The 26724-nt window shown below is 36.7% G+C and overlaps 1 protein-coding gene across 6 annotated transcripts in view; it reads right to left on the bottom strand.

Moving 5' to 3' along the window:
* Positions 1 to 26724, bottom strand: part of USP32 (ubiquitin specific peptidase 32) — a 93020-nt gene that overhangs the window by 53030 nt on the left and 13266 nt on the right. For all 6 annotated transcript variants that reach the window (XM_080382413.1, XM_080382414.1, XM_080382411.1 and 3 more), the window contains one exon: positions 5032 to 5159. In XM_080382413.1, the coding sequence (XP_080238539.1) occupies positions 5032 to 5094 (63 nt within the window). In that variant the 5' untranslated portion in view covers positions 5095 to 5159. The remainder of the gene's footprint in view (positions 1 to 5031; positions 5160 to 26724) is intronic.

Genomic DNA, 26724 nt, shown 5'->3' with positions numbered 1-26724 from the left:
ATGTTTCATACTAAATTACTCGTAAATCACAAACTGACAGTAATCTGACACTTTTCAGAGACAGATCTGAGTAAAGATGGAAACAAACTGACAGCAGTTAGAGGAAACCTCTGTAAGCGGGTGCAATAAAATCACTAGGCAGCTCTGAATCTGTAGTTTTTCCTATTAAAAAAAGGCAGAAGAAATCAGCTGAAAATTCCCAACAAATATATTATATGCCTAATAACTTCCACATCTGCAGAGGCTGGCATATGACTCCTTTGAATCTCTTGAGTATAATGTTGTAGGGCTCAAAAAAGAGCTTCAGAAATGTCCAGTGACAAAGCTCGGACAGATCTGTGTTTCCTCAAGTTCCTCAGCTGAAACGAGCTGGGATTCAACAAGAGGTTCACAAGGTTAAGTGAAACAAGAAGAAAGTTACTGCAACTAAAATCCCTCTTTCTATCCCCTCTTTGCCCTCCAGTAACAGCAATCACAGTGCAGCAGCCAGAATCCTCAAGCACAAGAGAAGGGAAGATGAAGAAAGCTGAATACCAGAGCCACAGGAATGAGTCACTGCTCTTGGTATCTCAGGTGTGGCTTCCACCTCAAGTCAAAATTAAGCCAGGACTGGGAGTGACCAAATAAAACCAGCAGTGGGCCTGGCAAGGGCACAGGATAGATCTGGCTAAGCCATTCAGTGCTGTAGTGGCAAAAAGAAGAGAAGGAAATACCTAACACAGACTAACTACATTAATTTCCTACTGCAACTGCCTTTTATGTTTTGGGTATAACAAGGTGCCTTTCCAGCAATAGGAAGCAGACTAGCAGAATTCATTTGCAGAAGGCGTTCTAGACAACCTCCGAAGAAGCATCAAGCACCAAAGTAGTAAAAAATTCTAAAATTTTGTTCACCTCTATCACAATTATTACCAGACATAACACTGAAGCAGATTCCCCGAAGACACTTACCTCAATATAGTTCTCTGTATGTTACCTTCCATAAATCCCTTCCTTGCCCACCCATCAAGCTATCACTTTTCATTGCTATCCACTTAAGAGTATTAAAAGAAGTCTGAAGGCAAGTAAACGTAAATGAGGCCGATAATACAGAATGATCTAATTCTGCAGAAAAATTATGTAGAACCTGCAGTTTCATTCCACTGTAAGACACAGTGCTACCTAAATACATTAACTTCCCATAGGGTGCTCAGATCATCCTCTTCTATTACTGAAGTTTAATACATTTACCAATGCTTCAAGGGCTAAATTATTAAAACTAAATTTGTGCTCTATTTGCCACAATGATTGTATATGCTTCATGGACAATGTCATGGCAGAGATCTGAATCCCACACTTTCTACATCTAATCATTCTGATTTCACAAGATGCCTTCAAGGCTACACCACATATGTAAGCAATTTACCTTTATATTACATTGGAATCATTACTTTTTTAAAACTATGCAGTTATCTCTGCCACCCACTATAGCTGAAGTCTTAATATAACTAATTTTGACAAAAAATAAAAACCATGAAGAGCACAAAACATAAGGGAATTCTTACATTTCAGATTAACAAGACTTGCAAGACCAAAAAAACCCAAATTGAACAAATGAGAAATCACTGTTTTTTCTTTTATAAATTCTAATAAAATAGTAACTTTTCCTTACCCTTTATTCTCCACCACTCACATTTAGCCCTTCTATGCTTTGAGACTTTTCTAACAGCTATTTCATAAACCAACTCAAATAAAGCTGTATCTTCTCTCCATCAATCTGAAAGCATATTTGTAACTCATACCCATTTCTGAGTTTTTCCACTTGCTTCTGTTGAACTCTGTACATCTCAGTTATGACACCAGCTGAATACCAAATATTACATTTATACATTATTTGAACATAACACATTGACTGATCATGATACAAACACAGAAAGGGAATTCTATGGATAATGTCCAATGTATTAGTATTTAACATAGGTTATGTAATTGCGGCCATAGGCATCTAGCACTACTTTGAATTTAGCTGCTTAATCATTCTTTGGGAAGAGTTTATGAACACTGAATAGTTATATCACAGTATATAAGGGAGATTAGTTTGCATTTCTAAGGAAGGAGCTGCACAGTTTTTCACCTTAATGTGCTATTTGGAAAACTTCTTCTAATAAGATGCACCATCAAACTATGATGCAATTTTGTATTGTCCAAAATTACTTAATATGGTTACACCTTTACTTAAAATAGCCACACCCAGACAGTATGATAGCAATTTTCATTTCCGCATGTACAATTTAGTATAATAATATGGTACACAATCTTCTTTTTCTTTTTTTTTAAATAAAATTTCAGTCTGATATGTTGTGTTTAATGGATAACTGAAGGTATAACAATCTGGTTCCTCTTCTGTTAAAAACAGTCTATACAAACTGTCCCCTTGAGGTCCAAATCCCTGGCCCTGTGCCCATACACGCTAGAAGTAAGCCTGCTGGAAGAGCAGGAGAGGATGCTCAAGGCATTATATTTTGACTCCTTTCTCTACAGCATATAAAATGTCCTGAATTCTTTCCTGATTTTATTCTTATGACCCCTCTTCTCTCTCAGCCCTTGAGAAGTCTGTGTTCTTGTTCTATTGGCAGCCTCTTCAATGTGTCCTTCGTGTCCCTGCTAGCATCATCCCTCTTCTCTTTGCATTACTTAGACTGCAGCTTGTTAACCAATTAGGTCACATTTGGAGAAAAAGATGCACTGACATTTAACTACTTAGTAAGTATCACAGAATGCTGTGTATAAGCTGTCTCACAATTATAATATATGTAGGTATATATAAAAGGTATAAACTAATCAGTCATTGAAATGACTGCACAGGCCAAAGGTAGGAGGTCCTTTCTCAACATTCTTCTCCTCCTCAGTCTAAAATACAAAGCTACTAAAAATGCTTTCTTGAAATATTATCACCTCCTGTGGACAATATTTTTTATATTAAGGTGCCTACAACTGCATACGGTAATTGCATTATTTCCTTAGATTTAAAAATAATTCCCGTGTTCATACATTCTCCACTAGACCAGCTTTCCTGCAGTTAAAACAACGCAAAGACAGCACATCTCAGTTTCATTTTATTAATATCTTCAACTCCATTTTTCCAAGAGATCCTTTCAGAACATTACTGTCCTGAACATTTAAAAAATATTTTGTGTGCATGACAATCATGCAAATTGTTTGACCAAAGTTCCACTGGCTTCAATTCTCTAGTTTATGTCCCTGCTTTAAAACTCTGTGTTTTTAATTTAATGAATTCCTGAAGGCCTATCACTACTCAGATATGAAAAACTATTATTCAAAACATGCAGAGAAGACAGCCCAGCAATCTGAGGCTCAAAATGATCAGTTTTAATGATTGAAAGGCTGAAAACTCAGAGCAAGGCTTTAAGCTGCCTGATGACTTTGCCTGCCTTTCCACATCCCCAAGCCAGGAATTAAAACGCATCTCTCAACAGTATGAGCAGGATCAAATCCAAATTTACAGCGTTCACGCTCACAGATATGACTACTGCATTGCCTAAATATGAATAGTGTAAGTACACAGTAATTTGTACCAGAATTCTGCGATGTCATCAAAATGGGCACATCGACAGCAAAAAGCAATTATAATTCTTCCATTAATTTTATTTCACCACCAGCAAACCAAGAACTGCAGTATAACTATAATGAGCGTTAAAAGAGATAGTCATCACTAAAATCGTGTCTTTAAGGGGAGATTTTAAAAAAATTAAGCAGAAGGTAGCCAGCAGACGTTTGAAAACCCAGAGTCTCTATTTGTCACCAAAAGTTGACTTCATGCAAATCAGTAATTTGATCCTTAAGACTGGTATAAAAGGGATAAAAAAAAAGTACAAGTTAACTCACAATGTAAAATTCTTAACATATTATATTATTTCAAACCAACTGTATATGGTTTGGGATACATTTTTTGTTTCGTTTTATGGGCTACTAACAGTCAAAGCATCCAGACGACACATACAGAAATGAATACTGAAGACCTGTTTTAAGCTACGGGCAGATCATATACTTTAATTAGATAGCACTAACACACATTGCAATTTTTCCTGTTAAGTGCTTGAATACCCACATTAAAAAGGAAAAAATAAAATCAAACTGTTAACTATATCCCCCTCTTTGGCAACACTTAGAAAAAACAAGACAAAAGAATGGAGAAATGGTTAAGCTTAGAAAAAAAGTAATTCTACCACAGCGTTAAAACATTTGGCAATGCACACTTCACTATTCACATTATCTAAACAATACTAGAAGACTTTTATGCTGCCTGTGAGGTCAATAACACTGAAGACACCAGAAATAGAAGCTGTGATTAGAAATGACATGGAGCAAGATATCATTTGAAAGGTTTGGCTAATCTTTTTCCTCTCTACCAACAATAATTTAATTTCTCTGTCAAGACAGAAGCAACACTATGAAAGAAAATAATCTTTCAAACATTAATATGTACAGGATGTTATTACTATTTTTTTATATCTATATGCATACAGAATTTATATCCATGTAGCATATTTTGATCCTGGGTATTCTTCAGTTCATTTATACATTTATTATACATGAAATCATTGTTAAGAGCTTGTAAAGATTAATATGCACTTTAGAAAACAAAGTAAAAGCCAATGGAATCTCAGAGAAACCAACAGCAAGTGTAACTCCAGAGTAAATAAAATCCTCCATTATAATGGCTATATAGAGTGTTAAAATTTCCCATTTCACCTCCCCAAATCTACATCTGGACCTTCAGGCTTATTCAAAGTCATCTGCCACTTATTAGTTGGGACAGAATCAGTAGCTCAGTCAAGCACACATCACTGACAACCCATGATCCAATTCTGGAATATTATCTTCAGGTAGATAATGTACATTGTGATATTGCAGGCAAAAGGGAAATTAAATCATATCATGTATCTGTAGAGCCATATTTGTGTGTGCACATCTATAGGTGTACATTATCAACCACGTATGCCTCCCCAGAAAACCAAGTTTATAGATTACCTCAGCAACTTTTGGAGGGACTCCATCACCAAGAACTTCCCTGATGAAGCACTGTTGAGTCATATAATATGAGAGTCCACAAGTTCGCTTGAAAGCATCTTTCAGTCGCTTTAGCTCTATGTCTGTAACTGTTGAGTGAGGAGAATGAAAAAAAAAATTTGGTCAGTAAAGATGACATAGAAATCTAATACCTTACCTTAAGGACTCTCGAAATCCTATATGCCTTAATTTCCCTTCCCAATAAAAAGATAAGAAGAAATTAAATGCATGATTTCACCTAAATAGTGGAAAATCTGACTACTACAAAATGAGATCTGATAATCGAACTTTCCCCAAAAGAGGGAAGTGAAGTAGACCTAAGGTTACCATCAATGATTTTAACAGTTCACTGCCTAAGTTTTCTCTGACTACAATAGCATATTACAATTTTTTCTAAATTAAACACCATTATTGTCACACAAAAGGAAAATAAGCTTGCTTTATGATCAATTTTACATTGCGTGTAAGCCAGAGAAATGATCTATAGCCAAAAGTGATGAATATTATTAAGAGCAGCTCCAGCAGCATGCTTCAAGTAGTTTCATCTAGCAACCAGTCTACCTTTCTGTATACAAGAAAATATATTTAATCACCACTTACATGCTCATAAGACAGTACAGCAAAGCATGAATTTGACAGGAATACTACAGCTAAACTTTGGACTAAATGTATTTCTTCACCTAAGATTATCCTGCAGAGTCAAAATATTCTTGCCAGCTAAAATCTGTTCAAACTTGTTCACAATCCGTAAATGTGAAAAGTTTCATGACATCCCATTTATACTTGCACATGAGCTTCCTGAAAAGCAGAGACTGCTTTCAGGTTTTACAAGCATAAGGCAACTTTCTAATGAAGTGTTTAAGAAGGGAAGTATCTCACTGAACAAAACAAGTCCTTTGTCAAAAATCAAGTTGCAGAGAGTAACACACCATGACCTGGATCACATGTAAGTTAATACATAGTGCAGAAAGACCTATTTACCACCTAGAAGCCAAAAGAAATGATGCTGTACATGAAAGCTGTTTCACTGTATTTATAGTAAGGCATTTTCCTTACCCTGATATAACAAGCTAGACAGAAACAACGCTGACATGGCCAAAAGCTTGTCAAGCTTTTTGTTAGCCAAAATAAAACAGAACACTTGAGAGCTTAATCCAGCACTCTCTTTAAAACTTCTACATTTCAATTAATTCATTCATCAAAAAAAAATTACTCCTTAAAAGTAAATCACGCTGAAATACTCATCCCTAATTTTAATCCTAGTCAACATTGAAACAGACTAATGTCTTCACTTAACAACTGTGTTTGAAAACAGAAATCAGGTTATGGTTCTTTTAAAATTTTGTTACAGATTCTGGGTATTTTTGAACAGAAAAAAAATAAAATCAAAGGATCTAAGAAACAAACCTGAAGCATGAGCCACACAGCACTGGTGCCATTAATTAGCAGGGATTTGGCCAAAGACAGACTCAAGTTATTCTCATCACATAGCTTGTTTTAATAAAACAAGTTTACTTTAATTATGTGGCAGAAGAATGTTGGTATAACTGTTACCTGGCTTATATGGTGTTTAAATTCCCCTATTTCACATTAACATCTGTCCACAGAGTCATTTTCTTTCTTTGTGTCTTTACATGTGATGCTCTAATGCATGCTCAAACACTGTTCGGCACACCAGTTTTCCTCCAAGATTTTCCCTAGCTAAGGTGAAACAGACTCTCAGATACAATATTTACAACCTGAAGCAACATTTTGAATTACAGAAACAGGAAGAAAAACGAAGATTCTGCAAAGAAATGAACCTTCATGCCACAGCATTTCCTCCAAACCCTTGCAAGAAATTAATAGAACTTCTCAATCAGAGGGATGCTTCGCCTTGTCTCCTCCACACCCCCTATGTACAACGAAACTACAGCAACTTTTCAGCCAACAGGAACAACTCCCCACCACATCTTTGAAGAGTAAAAGCTTGGGATTGCTAAGAGGTAGCTTCTGGCTTCATTATTTTGGCAAGGTAAAGCAACAACCTAGACCCTACACAAAATCTAGCAACAGTTCTTTGAAGAAAGCTGATTTATTTTGTTATATGCATGTGCACACACACACACACTTTTAATAAAACCAGACTCTACGAACCAGGTTTTTTTCTCCCCCTCTGTTAATTTTTTTGAACTACTCACCCATTAATCCAATCTGGTTTGTGGTCATTTGGCAAAAAAGTTTATATGCAAACAAAGCATTAACTAACCAGATGCTTAAAGCTTTACACATATTATAACAGACTTTCAAGTAACATGATTATTTCTTACTGTAAAAAGAAGCTTGAAACATACACAACATATACAGCCACTTAATAGAACGTTGCGTCATTACCGGCGTTTCCAGGTTTAGTTTCCTGACAGCACAGAAAATCCAAATAATTTTCACTAGAAATTTTGAGCAAAATTATTTTTTTCCCCAACATTTATTTATAACTACTCATTTTGTGTCCCTTGATCCAATTCTTTAAAGCTTCTCCCCAGCATGACATCATAGCGCAGAGCAGCAGAGGCGGCTCTGCGTGAACTCAGATGCACATCGGCACAGTGCTGTATCTGTGCTGCACCAGCAATCCCCGCAATTTTGGGGCAGAGCAGTTTTGCACAACTCTCGTTACCTTCCAGCTGCTGTCACTGCTGAGCTGACTTGCTGCAAAAGCACTTCGCAACAGGAACACAAGTACAATCTTGCTGAGTTATACTTGTGTGCAAGTTTCTTCTAGGATTAATTAAACAAAATACAACAGCCCATTGCCACGTAAAACTTCCAATTACTGTTTTAATAGAAAATTTTATTTATCCAATAAAAGTGATATGTAATAGGCTAGAATATGAAGTGATTTTAGTCAGTCAAGTACTTTCATAATCATAAAATTTACTGGCCCTTCCTTTGAGATTTACCTGTGCTAACAGAAATTAAAAGTAATTTGTAATCTGACAACCTTAACTGCAGACCGTATTAGTACTCCAGAGATATTTTATGTAGCACCTTACATTCCCAAGTGCATGAAACATCGTATGCTCCAAGTCACCAAAACGCAACCACCTTTCTGGTGACAGAACTGCATAAAGCAGTTATTTCTTGCACTCAACTGATGCAACAAAGAGCAGTGAATTAATTTAACCCTGGTAGAGTTGCTGTTTTGCAGTGTTGCAGGACAGAGAAGGCCTCTAAGCAAATAGGTCTCACTGTATTGAGTAAAGAAGACAAGCAGAGCGATGAAACTTTGACCGACTACATCTTGGGAGTAACGTGTACTCCCAAGAGCACTGCAGGCAGCAGTCATCACTGCTTCCTAGAGCACCCACAACTGCCAAGTGTGTACTTCAGGCAGTGGTCAAGAATAGGAAATTGCCACACATACATAGCTACCATGAAACACAGAAGTGACTGAACTCCTACTGAAGGTGAGGAGAAGGTTGGGAAGAAGGCTTGTCAATCAACACTACCAAGGCCTTCAAAAAGAACTGTCAATTTATCGTTTAATAGTAGATGATAAGTTGATACTGCTAATCCACATTACATTTCAAGATTAAGTTATTAGTGCTAGAGACCACTAAATATTATTGTTTGCATGCAGAAACTACAAAACAGAGCATGGAATTACAGGAAAGGTAATTACTTCCATTCCTTCCTCAGCACACATTAAAATGACTGATGCTGGCCATTTAAAATTATCTGCAAAGCTTTGTAAAAGTAAGTTCATTATACATTTAGATCCAGGCACATGGAAGTACTACTAAAATCAGCAGAGTATAAATCAAAGATACTATCAATGTTTACTGTGAGTCTGGAAGACAAATAAACCATTTCAATACAAAATCCCAACACCAAAGTACCAATTACTCAACACAGAGATATAACATGACGGCATGTTGAGAGGAAATAAAACTATAGTCTTAAATTATGCAAGTAACATTTCTAGAAGCAATACATCTATTACTATAATAATAATAAAGATTAGAATACTCACATTCCCACAATTAACCTTTTTTCCCCCTCTGTTCCACAAGTTCTATGCAGCAAGTATCACAGACCATGGAGATATTTTTAATCCCACCTTCAAATGTAAATTTAGGTCAACAGCCCTGTTCCCTACACTGACCTAAGTTCCTTCATTAAGTATATTAACTTTTTCCAAAGGCACTGTCTTACCAAACACCTTCAGGAGACAGATGTCTACAAACACCTAAGAAAAGTCCATTCACAAGCTGCTCTCACTAGACAGTTAAGACAGACACTACACTATCAGATACAATGGTGCATTCATAACCTGAGAGTTAAAAACAGAACACGTAAGACTTCCCAAAATAAGTTTATGGTAGTCAACACAGCAAAAGCCATCTCCACATTTCTCCTGCCAATAATAGGTGGCACAACCTCAATATTATTGCAGAGAACGTAATGCAATTGGAAATGCACCCCAAATTCTTTACACCTCAAGGCTATAGAAGCTTACTTTTTATTGCAAGGTTCCAATTCAAAATAATAAAAGCACGTTTCAATAGCCAGATACTGTATTCTAATTCTTAAAAATATATCTGCCCACTTCCAAAAACCACTGCTGAAACAAACAGTCTTTTCCACAAAAGGAAAAGTCACAGGCTGTCATTCTGTCGAGGTAACTTTACCAACACAAACCTCTTCAACGCTGCCTTAGCTGGGCAGTTTCCAATAAAGTTAAAGACAGTTTAACAGAAGATCAGTGCTGCATCTAACTCTCTAGGGAATATTCCAGCTCCAGTTTTCTTAATAAAGTTTAAGTGAAACCATGCAGTCTCAGCTAAAAATGTCACTGCAACTTAAAGTAATTGTAACAAACCTTCAGCTCATCCAACTGCTGAGGTTTTTTTTAGTTTAATAGTGTTACTTAAACATAATGATGTTTATATGGATTTATGACTACTATTTTTTTTAAATTCACGTCTGTCCAGGTAATGATTTGTGTAGGGCCTTCCAAAACAGTTCCGTACTGGAAACCACCCTCTCTGCACTGCTTTCACTCCACATATTTATCACCAAGTCATTCTGGAGTTTTCCTTTTAGAATAACACTGTATCTGAAACCTAGGTGTCCAACTCTAGACTTAAACCTTATTTTGCCACCCATATAAAACTGACTTGAATTTCAGAGGGGATCCTCACCACCTGTGTCACTGATACAAATGGCAGCTGCAGGGAATCTGTCTCAGAAAAAACACATTAAATTTATGTAGAAGCCTAATGTTAGTATCTAACGTTCAGAATGTGGGTATCTATGTTCCACTTGAAAAGGAAGGCAGGGAACACAGCTGAAGTTACTGCCCTCCTTCTTAAAACTAAGAGGGGTGTGTAAAACCAGGGTTAATTATCTAAAGCATTTACTGTCTAGTACTCAAATTCTGTAATATTTACATGTGCTTAACCAACTACTCTCAAATTTAAAGCCTGTTGTATAAAACCTATAGCCCAAATAGTGTACATAAAGCCATATATCACAATGTTTCTCTTCAAGCAGCAGATACTATTCTTTTTGCTAGCCCTTCTGTAATGTTTTACTTTAACTTCAGATGTACCTCAAGTTCTGTTCAACTAAACTAAGCTGGAGGAAATCAACCCTCAGAGTGGAGCTTTGGCAAGTTTTACAGTTTTACATTCTCTGTTCACTTGAGAAACTTTTCTTCCCACATCCTGTACCACTAATCCCACCCCCATCTTCTTTTCTTTATCTTGGAAAGTTTTAAAATACATTGTGAGTAATGTATGGTTCAATGTACAGCACAACCTCTGTCGCTTCAAGACAAAGGTCATACTGAAAAGCACTGGACAACTTTATGCAACAAACATCTGTGCAAAACTCAGCAAGTTGGGAAGCAAATACCTGTCTCAGCAAAAGTTACTTGGATGTTAGAAGACTGCTAGTGAAATTTATTATGAGTCATCATAAAAATACGACTACATAACTAAATACACCTAATATTGATACTTTTGTTTGTTCACTTCCTGCTTTGGGAAAAGAGATAGAAGAAAATGGTTTTATCAAAGCCAATTCCTCAGTAATCAAAGTACCTACATTGCAATCTTCCTTAGAGACTAATGAATCTAAGCTAAGGTTTGTACAAATTACCTCAATAGTAGGTTTTAGTTAAATACTGTAAGAAAGTAGTTAAAATCTGCTTTTTTTTTTTTTTTTTTTTTTTTAATGGTGCAACATTAGGAACATCACTGAGGTCAAGAACACAAGAAGCGCCATGCACCACAGTCTCTGCTTGGCACAAGTAACTAGCTTGCACCTAAAGCAAGAATGGACAGAGTAACTTACCTTCCCATCTTTCAGCACATGGCTCCTTTCCAACACCCTTGCAAAGAAGTTTAAAGATTTACAGATGCACTGAAGGGAAGCAACATCAAATATTACAAGCAAGCACTGCTGCTTAAGTTGCAACAGTTTACATGCACATGTTAAGCATTACAAGAAAAAAATACACATTTTGAAGGGAGCTTGTCTAAAGGTTAGAAGAAGCGGTTAGTCAGGCTTAATGAATTTGTTACAGCTTATATAACATAACTACTATATACCTTGTCTGTGACATGTGCAATGAGAGAGCGCACAGGATATGCATTTTAAATTCCATTTACTATTTATTACGGAAGTCAGACAAGCCACCAAAATACCTTCCCTTGCAATGCTTCTTCCCCTACCCTTCAAAATCTAAGCACAATGATGTAAAATGCTGTGGTGATAGAGTATGAGATACAAAATGCAGCTTTCAAAAAGCATACAGTTGTCTGTTGGACTAAAGAATAACAATAATAGCATAGCATTTGAAGTCTTTTAATACTGCCTGACATTCAGGCAAGAGACACTTAACCTCTCCATGTCTTAATTGTCTCAACACTAAAATGAATATACGTTCCAGCCTACATCAGACAGATGTTTGATAAATGATCTAAGATACTCTGTAAAAGTACTATAAGCTACTACACTGAGAAGCTGCTTTAATCAATAAAAAGGACAGAATCCCAACAGTTTAACTTAGGGTAGGTGGAGTTAATCTGCCATGGCTACTATAAACCAACAGCCAATGAACATAAGCTATAACAAACTAGACACAGAAACAACCCATGTACCTGTCTTCTTTCCTTTCACCTTATTAGAGAAAGTAGTGACTGCTGAAAACAAATTAGTGATTTGGTAAGCTCTATTTACACCAGAATCACAAAAGTAACGTGCAAATCATCACGTCCATTAGTACATGTAGCAGTAACAGCACCAAAAAGCTAATAAAATCTTTATATCTCAAGAAACTGAAGTATTTCATTTGGCTACATGAAAAGAAATTATTCTAGCTTACAGTTGACCAGCAAAAAAAAAAAGGCAAATCAAGGCAGAAGATCACAATGTAGTGGCAATGCTGGAAATCAAAACAGGAAACAAATTACTGCATAAGCAGGAAGAAAAAAAACAGAGAGGATGAAAAGTTCAGTTAAGGTGAAGGATCAAGAAACGTTGAGCTCATCTGACTAAAGTATCTTACAATATATCCAGTAGGGCTGGTACTTTTTCCCAGAATTGTAACCATCAAAATGCCCACAATAGACACACGTGCACACACACACAAATCTGGATTTCCAGTGTCACTACTGGATGAAAAACAGCTTGCTATGTCAGTGCCTTAAGAAAAACAAAATAAAAACAACAGAACCCCCCCAAAAAAAAACCACCAGCCCTGCAGCTCTCAAGTATACAAAGTAAGCAATAATTTGCAACCATCAGCATAACATTGCATTTATTCTTTACTAAAAATAACTAAACCTGAAATCTAATAAAACAGACAGCTTGATCACCCTTCAGAAAGCAAGCAAAATTCACCTACCTCAAGCTCTTCCTGACTTCCAGCTCAGGTTTTAATAATTCTAATATTTTGACTTTTAAGCGACAATTTTACAGGTTCAATATCAAACTCACAGGGCATATAATTCTCTAACCAGACAATTATCTTCCCTGTAATCACTTGCTCAATATTTCCCCCAGGAATCCCCATCCTAGTTATACATGGAAATTTTATTACTTTTTTCATTAGTCTTTATTGTGACTTAATGGCTGCGGTTATGAAGATGTCAAGAACCAAAGCAATTAGTAAAAAGCTTCAGAGGTAAAAATGTGCAAGTGAACATAAAGGATGTTTGGGAACAACCCCAAATAGGAAGAACAAGCTACAAAATACAACTGAGATAAATGAACCAGCTATGACTAAAAAGACAACCTCCACACCCACCCATCCCTGCCAAAAAGAAATCCACTTGAGAATATTTTGGGGGAAAGCACATACAAAAAAATCCTGCCTCCCCTAACAAAAAAATGAATCTACCCTTAAGGAATCTTTCATAACCAGAGCATCAAAACTGGCACCATTCAAATTACACAGCACATCTTGCTAAAGACTTAACAGTCTTAACATTACATTTACTAGTAAGACGAATTTAAGGATAACAGCAAAAAAGTTTTGGTGTTGTTTTTGGGTTTTTTTTTTTAATCAAATTATTCAATCCAGTTGTATTTTTTCCTCCTACCTATTCTTTGGGTTTTGGCAGTAGTGGCTCATCCTGGGGATAAAGCTTTTCTTGGTTCTATTAGACCTAACCATAATGCATATCAAAGGTTTAACATCTTGTGTGCGAAGAGCAGAAGAAGATTTAGTTATTACAATAGGATTTGCCAATTTTCTGTAACATGAATACTTAGCATTTATGTGACGCTTTTAATCTTCAAAGAGCTTACTTCTCACAGTTACCATCCTCAAAAAGAACGCCATTAAGCATTACTAGCCTGTTTTATCCATCTGTAAGGTATCTCCATCAGGGCACATAGTCACATTGCTATTTGGATTATGTTTGCTTCAAGCACAGCTAATCAGCACAGGTTCTGTGACAACCCTCCCCACAGACTACCGTGGATAGGAATTGCTACATAATAGCCCCGACAGTGAAATAATCCTCCCACCATCTGAGCACTTAAATCTTATTGGCTATATTTTATATCCTCAAGAATTAAAGGAGCCTAGTTTTATATGCTTACCAGTCCAACCCTGCAAACCACAGAAGAAACCTGAAAGAACCTGAAAATTCAGAAACAACTGCAGATCACTGAAATAACTTTTCATGCGTACGACCACAAATTTAAGTGCAACAAACTGCAATATTAGGGACAAAAGCAATTACTGTTATCAATTAAAGAACTAGTAAGCTCATTCTCAGTGATTGAATAAAGTGATTTCTGGCCCTGATTAATCACAGGATGCCATAGTCAGAGCACTTATCACTTCTTCCAAGATGAGGTGCTCTCACTGCTCTAGATACTCTCAATAAATCATTGCTAACCCTGGAGAAAACACACTCAGCTAGCTGACCAGCACAGCCAGGCATGGAACCAGTACATAAAAAGACAAAAGGAGGCAGAGGTGCAAGTTTTAAGTGGTTTTAAACACAGAGCATAAGCTGTCTTGCAGCAACAGCACCAAGAACTCTGAACTCCCCTCCAAAAGACAGAAGCATGGACAAAAATTAATTGTGGATTAGGCAAACCCTAAAAGTAAGCAACCCTGTCTGGGATGCCTGCCTTCACCTGAGCATAGTCATCACCCTCTGCCCAGTTTCCAACCTCTTCATTCCTCATTTTTCTTTCATTTTCCACTACTATTTTCTTCTGATGCTTCTTCGTAGTTTATGTAGTTTGTACATGATTTCATAGGAAGATGGCTTTCACTTTCAATCTTCCCAGTACTTAGACTGGACACTTAGTCCGACTTAGATTAGAAACAAAACTCTGCTCTTCTGAGCTGTCCCATCACCAGTTTTCCTGGCAAATATACTGAAAGTTTGTATTGTCACAGGTGAGCAGAACAGCTTCTGTCACAATTCAGAAAAGCTGCTTCCACTTTATTATCACCATGAAAATCAGCTAGACATCCATGCTTGTTAAGACAAAAATAACAATGAAATTATGTTATATAACTAATCTCCAAGAAATAAACAGCCTATTAAAAAGAAAGCCGAAGGCACATGCCAACTATGTAAATGCAAACAACACCTAAGAACCTTGCTACAAAATAAACTGGAATATAACAAATATTTCACACCCTGTCTCCAAACAGTGCCAAAGATACCAAATGCAGCTATACCATGAATTGTTCTTTAATTAAAAAACAGTCTAAGCCTGAAATTTTAACATTATCTGCAACTTCTGCATAGGAAGGCAGTGTCTCCTGTAGCTTTCAGTGAGGACAAAAGGCAAGGAGTTCTAATTTGCAACTGCCAATACAGTTCCGATCAAGTATTTACTCAAGTATTAGTCTCTGGCAGTTAAAAGAACCAACTTGGTTAAGCATAATACTTAAATACAAGTAAAGAATAATAAAAGATTCAGATAATATTTACACACTACTAAATCTTAATCTCTAAAGTTAGAAGTGTTTTGGCACAAGCACATTACACACATGTACATACATACAGCTGATGGCCAATAAACGGCTCTATTTCAAGCTTTCCTACTCTCGACTCTTGGGGATACATCTGCCTAAAATACAATCTCAAACTCAATGCAGAGTGAACTAATTTAGGGTCGGTCACATACTTCTGTCTTCTGTTACACTGTTATAAACACATGATAACAAGTTTACTACACAATCTGGGAATGGCTGAAAAATAAAAGCATCACAAATAGAGACACTAGTTTATTCAGTTAAGAAATAAAATAAAAACTAACATGTGGTTAGTTCTGGGACCCTACTACATGTTTGGTAGACCACCAAGAACTGAATCAGAGAATTTTTTTTTTGTTTAACAGACAATAGCAAACCATTAGTGTCACTATTTCCAAATTCCACTGCCACTGCGGCATCTCCTGTCAAGAGAATTCTCCATTAACACCCCAGGACTAATATTTTGAAGAATTATCCTGAAAGAGGACATACTAGTTTTAAGAATATCTGTGGTCTATTAAAAAATGAATCTCTAAAAATACTCCTCATCAGATGCACACTATTCCTAAGGCCCTACACTTAGAAGAATGAGATAGCATATTTAGATACCACATGTAACAGCTGTATGGGAAACCACCTTGCAGTTAATTTTACTGCCACTGACCAATTTAGATTGATGCAATGACTCAAATTTCAGTTTTGTATAAACACACTGTCCATTGTTTCACAGAAGAAAAACAGAAACGGTATTAGAATGACTTAACACCACAGAGCTAAGATGCCCTGAATAGCATCAGCAGTTGGAATCTCTCCCTGAATCCCTGAAGAGACTCACAAGATATCCCCAAGGAAGTACTGTCTCTATTAGAAGCAGTACATTTACATAATAAATTATCAACATTTTATATGAAGATATATTTATCAAATTTTTATATTCTGCTTTTTAACCTCTATTCTTTTAATTCTCTGACTTCTGTGGAGATCTAGCCAGTGTTCCATATCGAAATTAGTGTGTATTATGGTTCCTTCCTCTTTTAACCTATCTACATGGCAATGCACTCATTATTTAAAGAATAAAGTAAGTTCACACAAGATATTTACACAACTGTGTTTTAAGCAAGGTGATGAGAAGACAAAGCTGAATTGCAGCTAACACAAAAACATGGGGAATTTGTCAGTGGCAAAAAAGATCTATTATAATTCTTTAGGAAAATAAAAATCATGTTATTAGCTGCAAGATTGGAAAACAGGGACCAAAAAGTTCTCACATCACTTTTCCACTGATAACAACTTTCATTAACATCCTCAAAGCATACAGAGCAGGCTATACTGACTGCACTAACTGCTGCTGCTGATTTTTCTTAAGAGCAACACTGCTTCAAGGTCTGTGAGGTGCAAATCCACTTTTCTAATTTTTAAACTAAAATCCAGGATTTAGCTGTATCACAGTTAGGGAAAACATGGTAAAAATCTTTGCAAGATCAGGAAATTTCCAGTGCAGAGTAAGATTTTGTTTCTGGATTACACTTAACAACTAGAAACACGGATTGAAAGGAAGTGCTTCTTCAGCCCTAAATAGATTCATGATGCCATATTCAAGTTCATTTTTAGAACTAATTCAATCTGCAAAACTGAAGTTCTCATAATTACTATCCCAATACTTTCAGTTCTTTTTCTCTATATCCACAGACTTATTAAATCTGGCACTTCCTGTTCTGCTTGGGTTTCTGAGTTTCTTCCACATTTTTTTCATTCAAGGTTTCAGAATTTTAGAATAGAATTTCCAACTACTGCATTAAAATTGATCATTTGAAACAACTGTCAAAAAAATCCAGCTAAATCAGTCTTGCAATCATTTGCAGAGCTCCACTGAGAGAGCAGCATATACCTGTTAAAGTACTTCAGTTCATGACTTGCTGCCAAAGAAGTCTGCCACAGGACAAAACCCGAGCATTTCCATTATCACTATAAATTAAGATAAGGAATATGAATTCAAAGCACAAAAGAAATTTAAGCATACATTCCACATTAAATAGTTAACATGAAATTAAATTGTATGAGTGGATGACAACTGAAAGACCAGCGCTAACAAAAAGATAGATACAATGTGAATAAAAAAACCAGCTTGTAAGGAAGAATTCAAAAGGGCTTGTAATAGATTTTATTTTTAAAGGACAAAGAATACATTTTTATACAGAATGCAATTATCTCTTATTTTGGCCTGGTGACATTGCCTCTCGTAACTTCTCAGTCCAATCCAGACTCTAAACTAAGCAAAACAGCTTCAAAGGACCTGGACATTAAAAAAAAAAAAAAAAAGAAATGTTATAGAAGACACTGAGAATTATAGCTTCACTTTCCCTTTGTAGGTGATGGTTAGAAGCAAGTATGGCACTTTGACAATTGGTGTGGCTGCCTCACTCCAGACAAGTTCTACGCTGCCTTTCTCTGCAGCTCGTGACATGCACCTGCAGCACACCTGACAAGAGAAGTTAAATCCCTTTTCAAGGTACAGAATGTCTCACTGACTGTTTAAAACCACGCTACAAGTCAAAACTGAAGTATATGGCCATGTGGAAAGCCTGATGGTATTTCTGCCTGTCTGACCAATGTATCCAAAGTTGCCCATTATGAGTAAGGGGCTGTCTTGTTAGTTTCAACAGCATCCTTGTCCCAGAAACTCTGGATGGTTTGCAGCACATTCAACCTTAATGCACTGGTGAACACATTAACCTATGCCAGTTATGAATACCATTCCAGAAAAGAGATCATTATTTTGCCCCAAATACACCACATGGTTAGCACAAAGAATTGTTAGCCCCATCAGCATATTTCCATGTGATAAGAGAGGCTTGTTATGTGTTGCGATAGGCTAAAAGGAAAAGGGAGAGGAGGATTTAAACACCCTAGAGATCATGGCATGTCACTTGATATGCCAACTCACCCTACCTGCGATAGCTAATCACTGTAGTGGAGGTAATGATTCAGGTAAGTAACTATTTCAGTGCTTTCACTATTTTTACATTAAGTACATAATAGGAAATAAACCCTGGTCATTACAAACTGCCTTGATTGTCATTTGTCCAAACCTTTCTCAGACATACCCTGTTTTGCTTCAAAACCAAATAAGGGCCGTGTTGCAAATGTTAGCACATTTTTAAAAGAAAGTAATTTTGTTAAACTGTTAATATTATTTAACCAAGAAACACACATCTCTACCTCCTAGAACTCAGCCACATGTCAGTATTACACTAAAATAACGAGCATAATTTACTTTGTTTCTTGTCATTATAATGAATGACTTAATGGTCTACACGGAAAAATGCTGTGATTGATTATAACTTGCATCACTTTTTAAACAGATATGGTGAACCACTAAAAAACTGTATGCAGACACATTTTGTTTAAAACCAAGATTTGAACCCAGCCTATACCCATGAAGAATCAGAAATCTAGAAAAGCTTTTAAACTAGTTTAATAAAACTGCAGTGCAGAGAGATATATTCTTTCCAAACATGTCCCCACCTATAAGGACTACACCAACCCTACTCATTAAAAAAAAACCCCACTCTCAGAGGTGTTAACATTACGTAAAGAAGAAACGGTAAGTACTATTACACAGCTAAGCTGAAAACACTAAAGCTATACACAGTCATCACTAACAAAGGAAAGATGTCCCTGAAGAAATCACAAAAGAGATGGTACATTAGGATTTTGCCACTCTTTCAGCAAGCAGGGTATTTTTATTCCAGTAAGTGCCAGCAATAATATAGTATTCAAAGTTTTGTGAATTAGACCCTCTCTCTAAGGCAGAATCTACCTTAATGGATTTTTCTTCTACATTCATCTTTGCCTAAAGGCTTCGTTGTATCATTATGTAAATGACCTTTTCATATGAAAATTAAATGTTAAAAGATGCTTTTTGTAGTTCTTCACTACTGCAAATATCACATGGACACTCACAGTAATTCAGACTAAGTATAACTTAAAGAAAAAGTAACTGCTTCAAGCAATATAACAAATAATGGAATAACTTGGTTTTAAAATATTTAAAAATTTAAAGTCTTATTTAGAATTAACCTTAACAACTTACTTTCCTATACAGAAAGCTAAACTAGGAAATGATCAGTTTTGTTATGAACAATACCCAAGACTAGATTGTAAAATGCCATTCCGAGAACACGCATGCAGAACTTGACAACCTCCATATATACCTCCAGCACACTTCCCATCTCCTTGGATGCTCCTTGTAGAACGCAGCTAGCAGTCAACACCTACAGAGAGGTTGGGCAGTTTAGCCTCCACTGAACACCAAGCCCCACATATTATTCAAAACCATTCTGTACGTTACCACCAATTAGTTTAGTGCTGCTAGCTACCTAGGGTGCAGCAACTGAGTGGACAGCAATCACCATACTCATTACAAAGGCAAAGACTTACCATTCAAGAGCAGGCAGAAAAACACTCACACTTCTTCTTGTCATTAAGAACACAACCTCACTTCACAGGTGTCTGTAAGTACCTAACTCTATAAAGTTCTGTGGTGAGACACCAAATGTTTCTTGGTGCGCTTCCAGCCCCTCAGTCAGCAGCAGTAAAACAAGACCACACCTCCCAAGCCAAGGAGGAGCACAGCACCTAATTGGCCAGCAGGACTTAAGTGGATGCAAAGCTCCCCACCAAACAAACATTTAAATTTAATAGACTACTTTTAAATAACCCAGGAGCCCTAAAAAAGCCAGCTGGGTAGCTCCAGTTAACAATAGACCATGAAATACCTTAAGTCAGTGGACAGAAACAATTCCGGTATTTGAAAATGCAGCATTTGTTCTACTCCTCCTCCATTTCTGTATGCTCACTATATTTTGAATTTCCTCTTGAACCAAAAAAGAGCAGGAGTATTTTAAAAATAATCAGTAGCTAAGTCATACAGATGCTGTGGTAAGAGCTAAAGGACATACAACTCATGACACCTACCTGGCATCCCTCATATACCACATTATTTAGAACACATGTATGAATTCACAACCTAACCAAAAATATACTCCATTTTTAGAAGATACTCTGTCATTTTTTAATGACAGATGTTAGAAACATCTGTTTTCTTCAAACAGAAAAAAATCATTGTCAGTCCTATTACAAAGCAGCAGTTGTATGATAACCTTAATTTATAGAATTAAATAGACATATCATGCCTCACCTAATTACATTGCTTGCTAATGCTATGTTCTGTTTTATTGTCACAAAGTTTGTCATCCCTTCACAGGCCCATTTTTTGAATGTGATATCAATTTTTTTGAGTACTATGGAGCTGAATGCCTGCCTGGCTTACTTTATGAAATGAGACAGTAGGCTGGCTTCCCTTTGAGTACAGGAAGGGGAGTGAGGGTGGTTTTACTCATTTCTCCCACAATGCCAGCATCCAGAAAGCCTGATACTGTTACAAGTCAAGTGTAACAGGACTCAAGTATCCCCCTCTTTTCTTTTTTCCCCTTTCACATTTCATTAGAAATACTTCACATCATTTTGAAAAGCTTCCTATTTTCTATTTTTGTCTTGTTTTCTCTGTAGGACACTGTCAGGTAGATTTAGGACCCTGATGTTGTATTTCATAAAAACTAGGCTTTACAAAATTCAAGATGAACAGAAATATTGCATAGAATTTATCAGGCTGGAAAGTATCTCAGGAGGTCACAGAGTTCAACCTTGTGTTTGAAACTGGGTCAACACTGAACTCAACCCAGCTTGCAGAGGGTTTTGTCCAGGCAGGTCTTGAAAACCTCTAAGGATGAAAGTTCAACAGCTTTCTCTGTGCAGGTATATTTAACAAAGCAAACAAAAAGCCACACAAAGCCTGCTGTTACAGGAGTAAAAACTAGAAACTGATTAGAGAGAGGTGATCAAGAAAATAACTGATTTCATTGATTAACATACAAGAAATAAAGCAGAACAAGCAACAGTTATATGAGCTATGAGCTATATGGGCATATAATCTATGAAACAAACCTATTGAGTATTTGAGTACTCAATTTTAGTCTACATTAATACAAGAAAATACATCACAGATATAATAGCCTGATAGTGTACTTTTTGTTTATATCAAGATGTTTAACACTCAAAATGAGGATTTGTTCAGGTTATCCTTTAGTTTCCAACCACCGTGGCTGGAATGATATTATCTATTTACACTCATTTGGCAGCTTTCCTTGACCACTTTGATTTGAATCTCAAGTAACGTGCTGACAGAACAAAAATGCATCCAATGTTATAAGACTACTATTACTTAAACACAAGATTCACCTGTTGAAAGTGAGAAACAGAGGACTCCTAACACTTACTGAATCATATTTCAAGGTTCTAAGAGCTCTTTGCTTTAAGATGTTTCTTGTTTATGAAATGCCTACATTGTTAAACCCTCCTTTATCACACTTACGCCACTGTGTGCACATCCAACATTTCAGCGCTTACTCGACAACTCCCTGCCATGCTCGGAACAGCAGGACTTGGGAACCACCTAAGAAGTACTAAAAACCTACTAAAAGGTACACGATCAGCTCCTTCAGAACTGCAGCACACAGAGAAGCCTCAGCAGAAGGCAACATCTTCTTCTAACCTTTAAGTTTGCAACTGGTATTTCGTAAAGAACTTCTAAAGACCACAAAAGGCTTCTCAGGAAAGGAAACTTACTTGACTTAAGTTCACTACACCAATGTTCCTCATTTCCAATAGGAAATAACTTGAGCAGTTAAAAGTAAGAAGAGGTTGAAAACCACTGAGTACACTTCTTTAAACTTGGAACCTGACGTAGAAGAGGAGAAAGTGGTCACTGCAACTCAGCAGATGAAGAATTACAAATAAACAACTCCTCTTCTAACAGTAGCCTCTTTTCAGCAGTTCATGGAAGTTTAGGTAAAATTCCCCAAGTCACTTGTGCATTGTAGTAGGTGTTCAGCTGAGACTACTGAGGTATCCTCCCAAAACAAGCATCAGAACTGAATGCCAAAGTTGTGAAATAATTACTGTGAATTTGAGTAGCTACTTGCAGCTCTACGGATTTATAAACAGGAAGTGTGAAGCTATGCATTCATACCTGCTTTAATCATATGACAGAGCCCTAAAGCCATCAAATACCGGCTGACATAACAAGTCTTGCTGTATAATCTAGACCGTCTCAACAGTGGATCCATTCATTCTGATAGCTTCAAAAAAAATAAGAAGAAAAAGAGGGCTGAGAGAGATCTAGGCATTTTCATCACATGCAGCTAAAACCTCAAAACTCCTTAAACAGAAGGACACAGGTTTATACCCCTAGAAAACAACACACCCTGAAGAATGTTCGCCTACCTATGGAGTTCAAGCATGGCTTCTCAAATATGAGAGAAAAGAAAGTAGAACAACTGCCTTCATGGGATATAGAAAGAATAAAACACTAAAATGGTTCCCCGATCACTTTTCCTAAAAATGCATCTGGGGTTTATTAAGTTAATTTCATAGTCTGGAGTAATAAAAAGTAGTCTTCTGTGGGATCAAAGGCTGAGTCCATGGATTTTGTCACCAGGTTGAGATCAGGACAACCTCAAATACATTATTATATATTTGCACAAGTTTTCCATCACCCTTTTGTCAGATTTATTACATCTGTACATTTGAGGATATTAACAATCAGACATCAGATATATATGCCTTGATTTAAATAAAACAAATGTAGCTATTTTTCAAATTCAATCAAGACACAAAAGGTCATTAGCAAGATTTATCCTCTGCCCATCACATAACATCAGTCATTATTGGAAAGCATACTAACTAATATTTTTCTGGATTAAAGCAAGTTTTCATTGCTTTGACAGGCTTCTTGTTCTTCAGTTGGTAGCATCTTTGAGATTACACAAACAGGAAAGAAAACTGTCCTCAGAAACTATTTCATGACCTCCCCAGAAGCAAATCCTACGAAATTTATATACCTGCAAGTTTTGCCTCAATATTAGCTGGCATTTTAATTGCACATACATTTTTGAAAGACGGCACTATTCTTGTTCTTTCTTTTTGCTCTTTTTCTCAGAGATAATTGTGCACAGAACATAATGAAACAGATCTATCAGATGCCACTCTTTTCTCCAAACAGTACTCACTGACCACACTGACGTTGTGGCAGTTCCCCCTTCTTCCATCCCAGCATACATGCAACAAAAATTTTACACGCCTTCCACTCTGGCACAAATTTGACAGATCCATGATTATTCACTGACATTTCTTATAAGTGGTTACCCGACAATATTTAGCATACACAAGCTGAAAATGGCCTGAATTAGCATGACCTTCCCCAAGTGGCATTCACAGAAACTTTGGCAATAGATCCTATAACTTCTTAACTTCCAAGTATCTTCATAAATTTACACTCTGTCTGCAATTATGTTTTGAAAGTTACTTAAGCAGAATACGTTAACAGTCACTGGAAAATACAGTTCTTAGGGAATCTGAAATAAATTGGCCATCAATACCATGTAGCCATCTCTCTCCCAGGGAATCCTCATTAAAATACCCTATACACAACACAGCATAGGGCAGAAGCTGCTGTGTTGGAGCTAGTACAACAGTAATAGAAAGTTCCTCCTTTTATAAAGTTTTATTGGCCCGAAGACAGCTCTTTAAGAAATCAGGTGTCAAGGCTGCCAGCAGAACAAGTAAAAGATAAGGCAGACTTTAGAATGCTACCTCCCAGGCGTAAGGCAAGGCCCAGCACTAGCCGTTCTCAGAAAGAGCGAGCAGCCAGCCAGCCGGATTAACAGAATGATAGTAGAGGAGTCAGAAATCAGAGGCACACGTTGGAAATGTTACCAAACCAAAAAGGGATACGAAGCGAGCTAGGGAAGCCTGCCTGACTTGCGGTACTGCCCTAGGAAGAAAACCACTCTTGGAGCTTAGGGCTAAGAAAAAAAGTGCAACAAAGTCAAGAGCCACATTCACAAGCTTAAATTTGATAAAATAACCAATAATCTTATGCCCAGTTTGGAATGAAGCACTTCTTTTACTTCACCTATAACAACCTGTCTGTGAATTTCAACGCCTTACAAAGAAGCCATGCTCAGAAGGAGGTCTAAGGGGTCAGGAAGAGCTCTTCCCTCAAGTTTGGAATCCATACCTTTTCCACAACAACAAAGTAGTGCCTCCGGCTACTATAAATAAGATGACCGTAACTTGGGAATATTCATAACAAGAGAAGAGATGCCTAAAATAGCATCCCTTACTTCTCACTCCCAAACTACACAACCGGACAGAGATTTTACAAGGCACAAGGGAAAAAGGAAGACTAAAAAGGCTCAGTGTGACCTGCACTGGTGGACACAAGACAACTTCATCATGCCTATCCACATGGCCACGTCATCCACAGCACAGTCAGCTGTCTGTGTGAACAAGCAGAAAAAAAATATTGCAGTACTATCTCACGCTCAACACTAGACCACTCTCAGGCTTTCATCTCCTTGAATAGAAGTTACATTTTAGCTACCGTTATTTATATTGTGAGTGTTTAACCACAAAAACTCTCCTCACCTTCACAACCTTTGGTTACTCCCAAAACGGAATTGCAATAAATAAAACTGCAGCCATTCACAGCTTACAAGCCTTATTTTCTGAAGCTTACAGAACCAGCAGCACTTACTGCATTTTTCCCCAATATTCTGGGAATCTGAAACTAAAACTAGTGTCTCACTTTCTGAATCACATCTAGATTCTAGATCATAACGTTCTGAACGATTACTACTTCTGCAAGTGTAGTTCACCGCTATCGATTACATATGAAGAACTCACAGTTGAAGAATTTGTACAGTATCACCTAATATAAAACTTTCTTGCTATTTAACGACCAGGACACAACATTAAAGAAGGTAGCTCTAATTAGATATAAATGTATTTGGCTTTCTTTTTTTTAGTGTTTGTGTTTATCCATTATCTCTGTTTGTGTCCACAGAAATGCCGCAAGTACCAGCATGGTTCTGTGCAAGTAAGAATGGCCTAACAAATAATGTTTTGATAACTAGCCTGTTTTATACACACAATGATTCACTGGTTAAGTAAACAACATAGTTATTTAGCAAAACATCAATTTATATTAGAGAGCCTAAAACAACCTTTCTGTTCTCCTACAGAAAAACAGTATTAAATGCCTCATACAGATAGAATAACATCAAAGAAAAATATTACATTCACTATGCAAGAAATAATTTTAAATAACTTGTTAAAAAAATCAATCTTATTTTTATGTCAAGTAAACTTTTAATTGTGAAACATCCAGATGAACTTCCTAGATTTTGAGGCAGTGTACCAGTTTATATCTAACTTGAAAACTCAAAACATTTGGTTTTTCTTATTTACGAACTTTGGAACATATGTCTTGACCGAACAAGTATCTTTTCCACCAAAAAGCTTATTTCAAACGCTTCTTGTTATAGTCAACTTCACGCCTCTCCAAGCTACATTTATGACTCCAGCTCCTCTAAAAATACATATAGCAATGCTTTTGAAGACTTCCTATACTTTCACTAGATCTGAAATTCTTCAAGGCTACGTTTAAAATCTGTACCAAAAGTGAGTTTGAATCACGTATTTGGTTCTTCTGCTTGACAGTATGTTGCTCCATTTCCTATTTGACATGGCACCCCTCAGAGGTTCCACCATAAAAAAAAATAAATTAAAATACTTAATAAAAATCCCATTTCACATCAATTCGTTCGTCCTTCAATTAATGCTCAATGTTTCCTCCCACTTTTCCTTATCAATCTTTACATGCTTTTCGGATACAAGTAGAAATAAAAAGGGCAGCCACGTATTGGTTTGAGCTTACAAATTTTATCAGTGCTTTAAATATCAAACAGGTGAACTGCTTCAACTGTCCGTGCTGCATCACATGAACGCACAATAGGGCAACAATTATAAAAAAACAGCCTTCCTGCAAACCATTTACTGTTGAAAATTACTGTCCCTCTTTGTCCTTGGACTTGGATATCAGTCCTAGAGCAAGGTAGCTGACAGGGTGTAGCTTGCCCGTCGCCTCGAAGCCCTGCAGCTGCGAGTATTCAGCATTCAGCTTGTTTATGTTTTCCCTTCACTAGTCCCTCTTTAAATTCTCCGGGAGCAATCTAGAAACGGACTAAACCAGC

Source organism: Falco punctatus (genome assembly GCF_963210335.1).
Source record: "Falco punctatus genome assembly, chromosome: 1".
Lineage (NCBI taxonomy): Eukaryota > Metazoa > Chordata > Aves > Falconiformes > Falconidae > Falco > Falco punctatus.
Note: the sequence above shows the minus strand (reverse complement) of the source record. Positions and strands in the feature narration are given on the sequence as shown.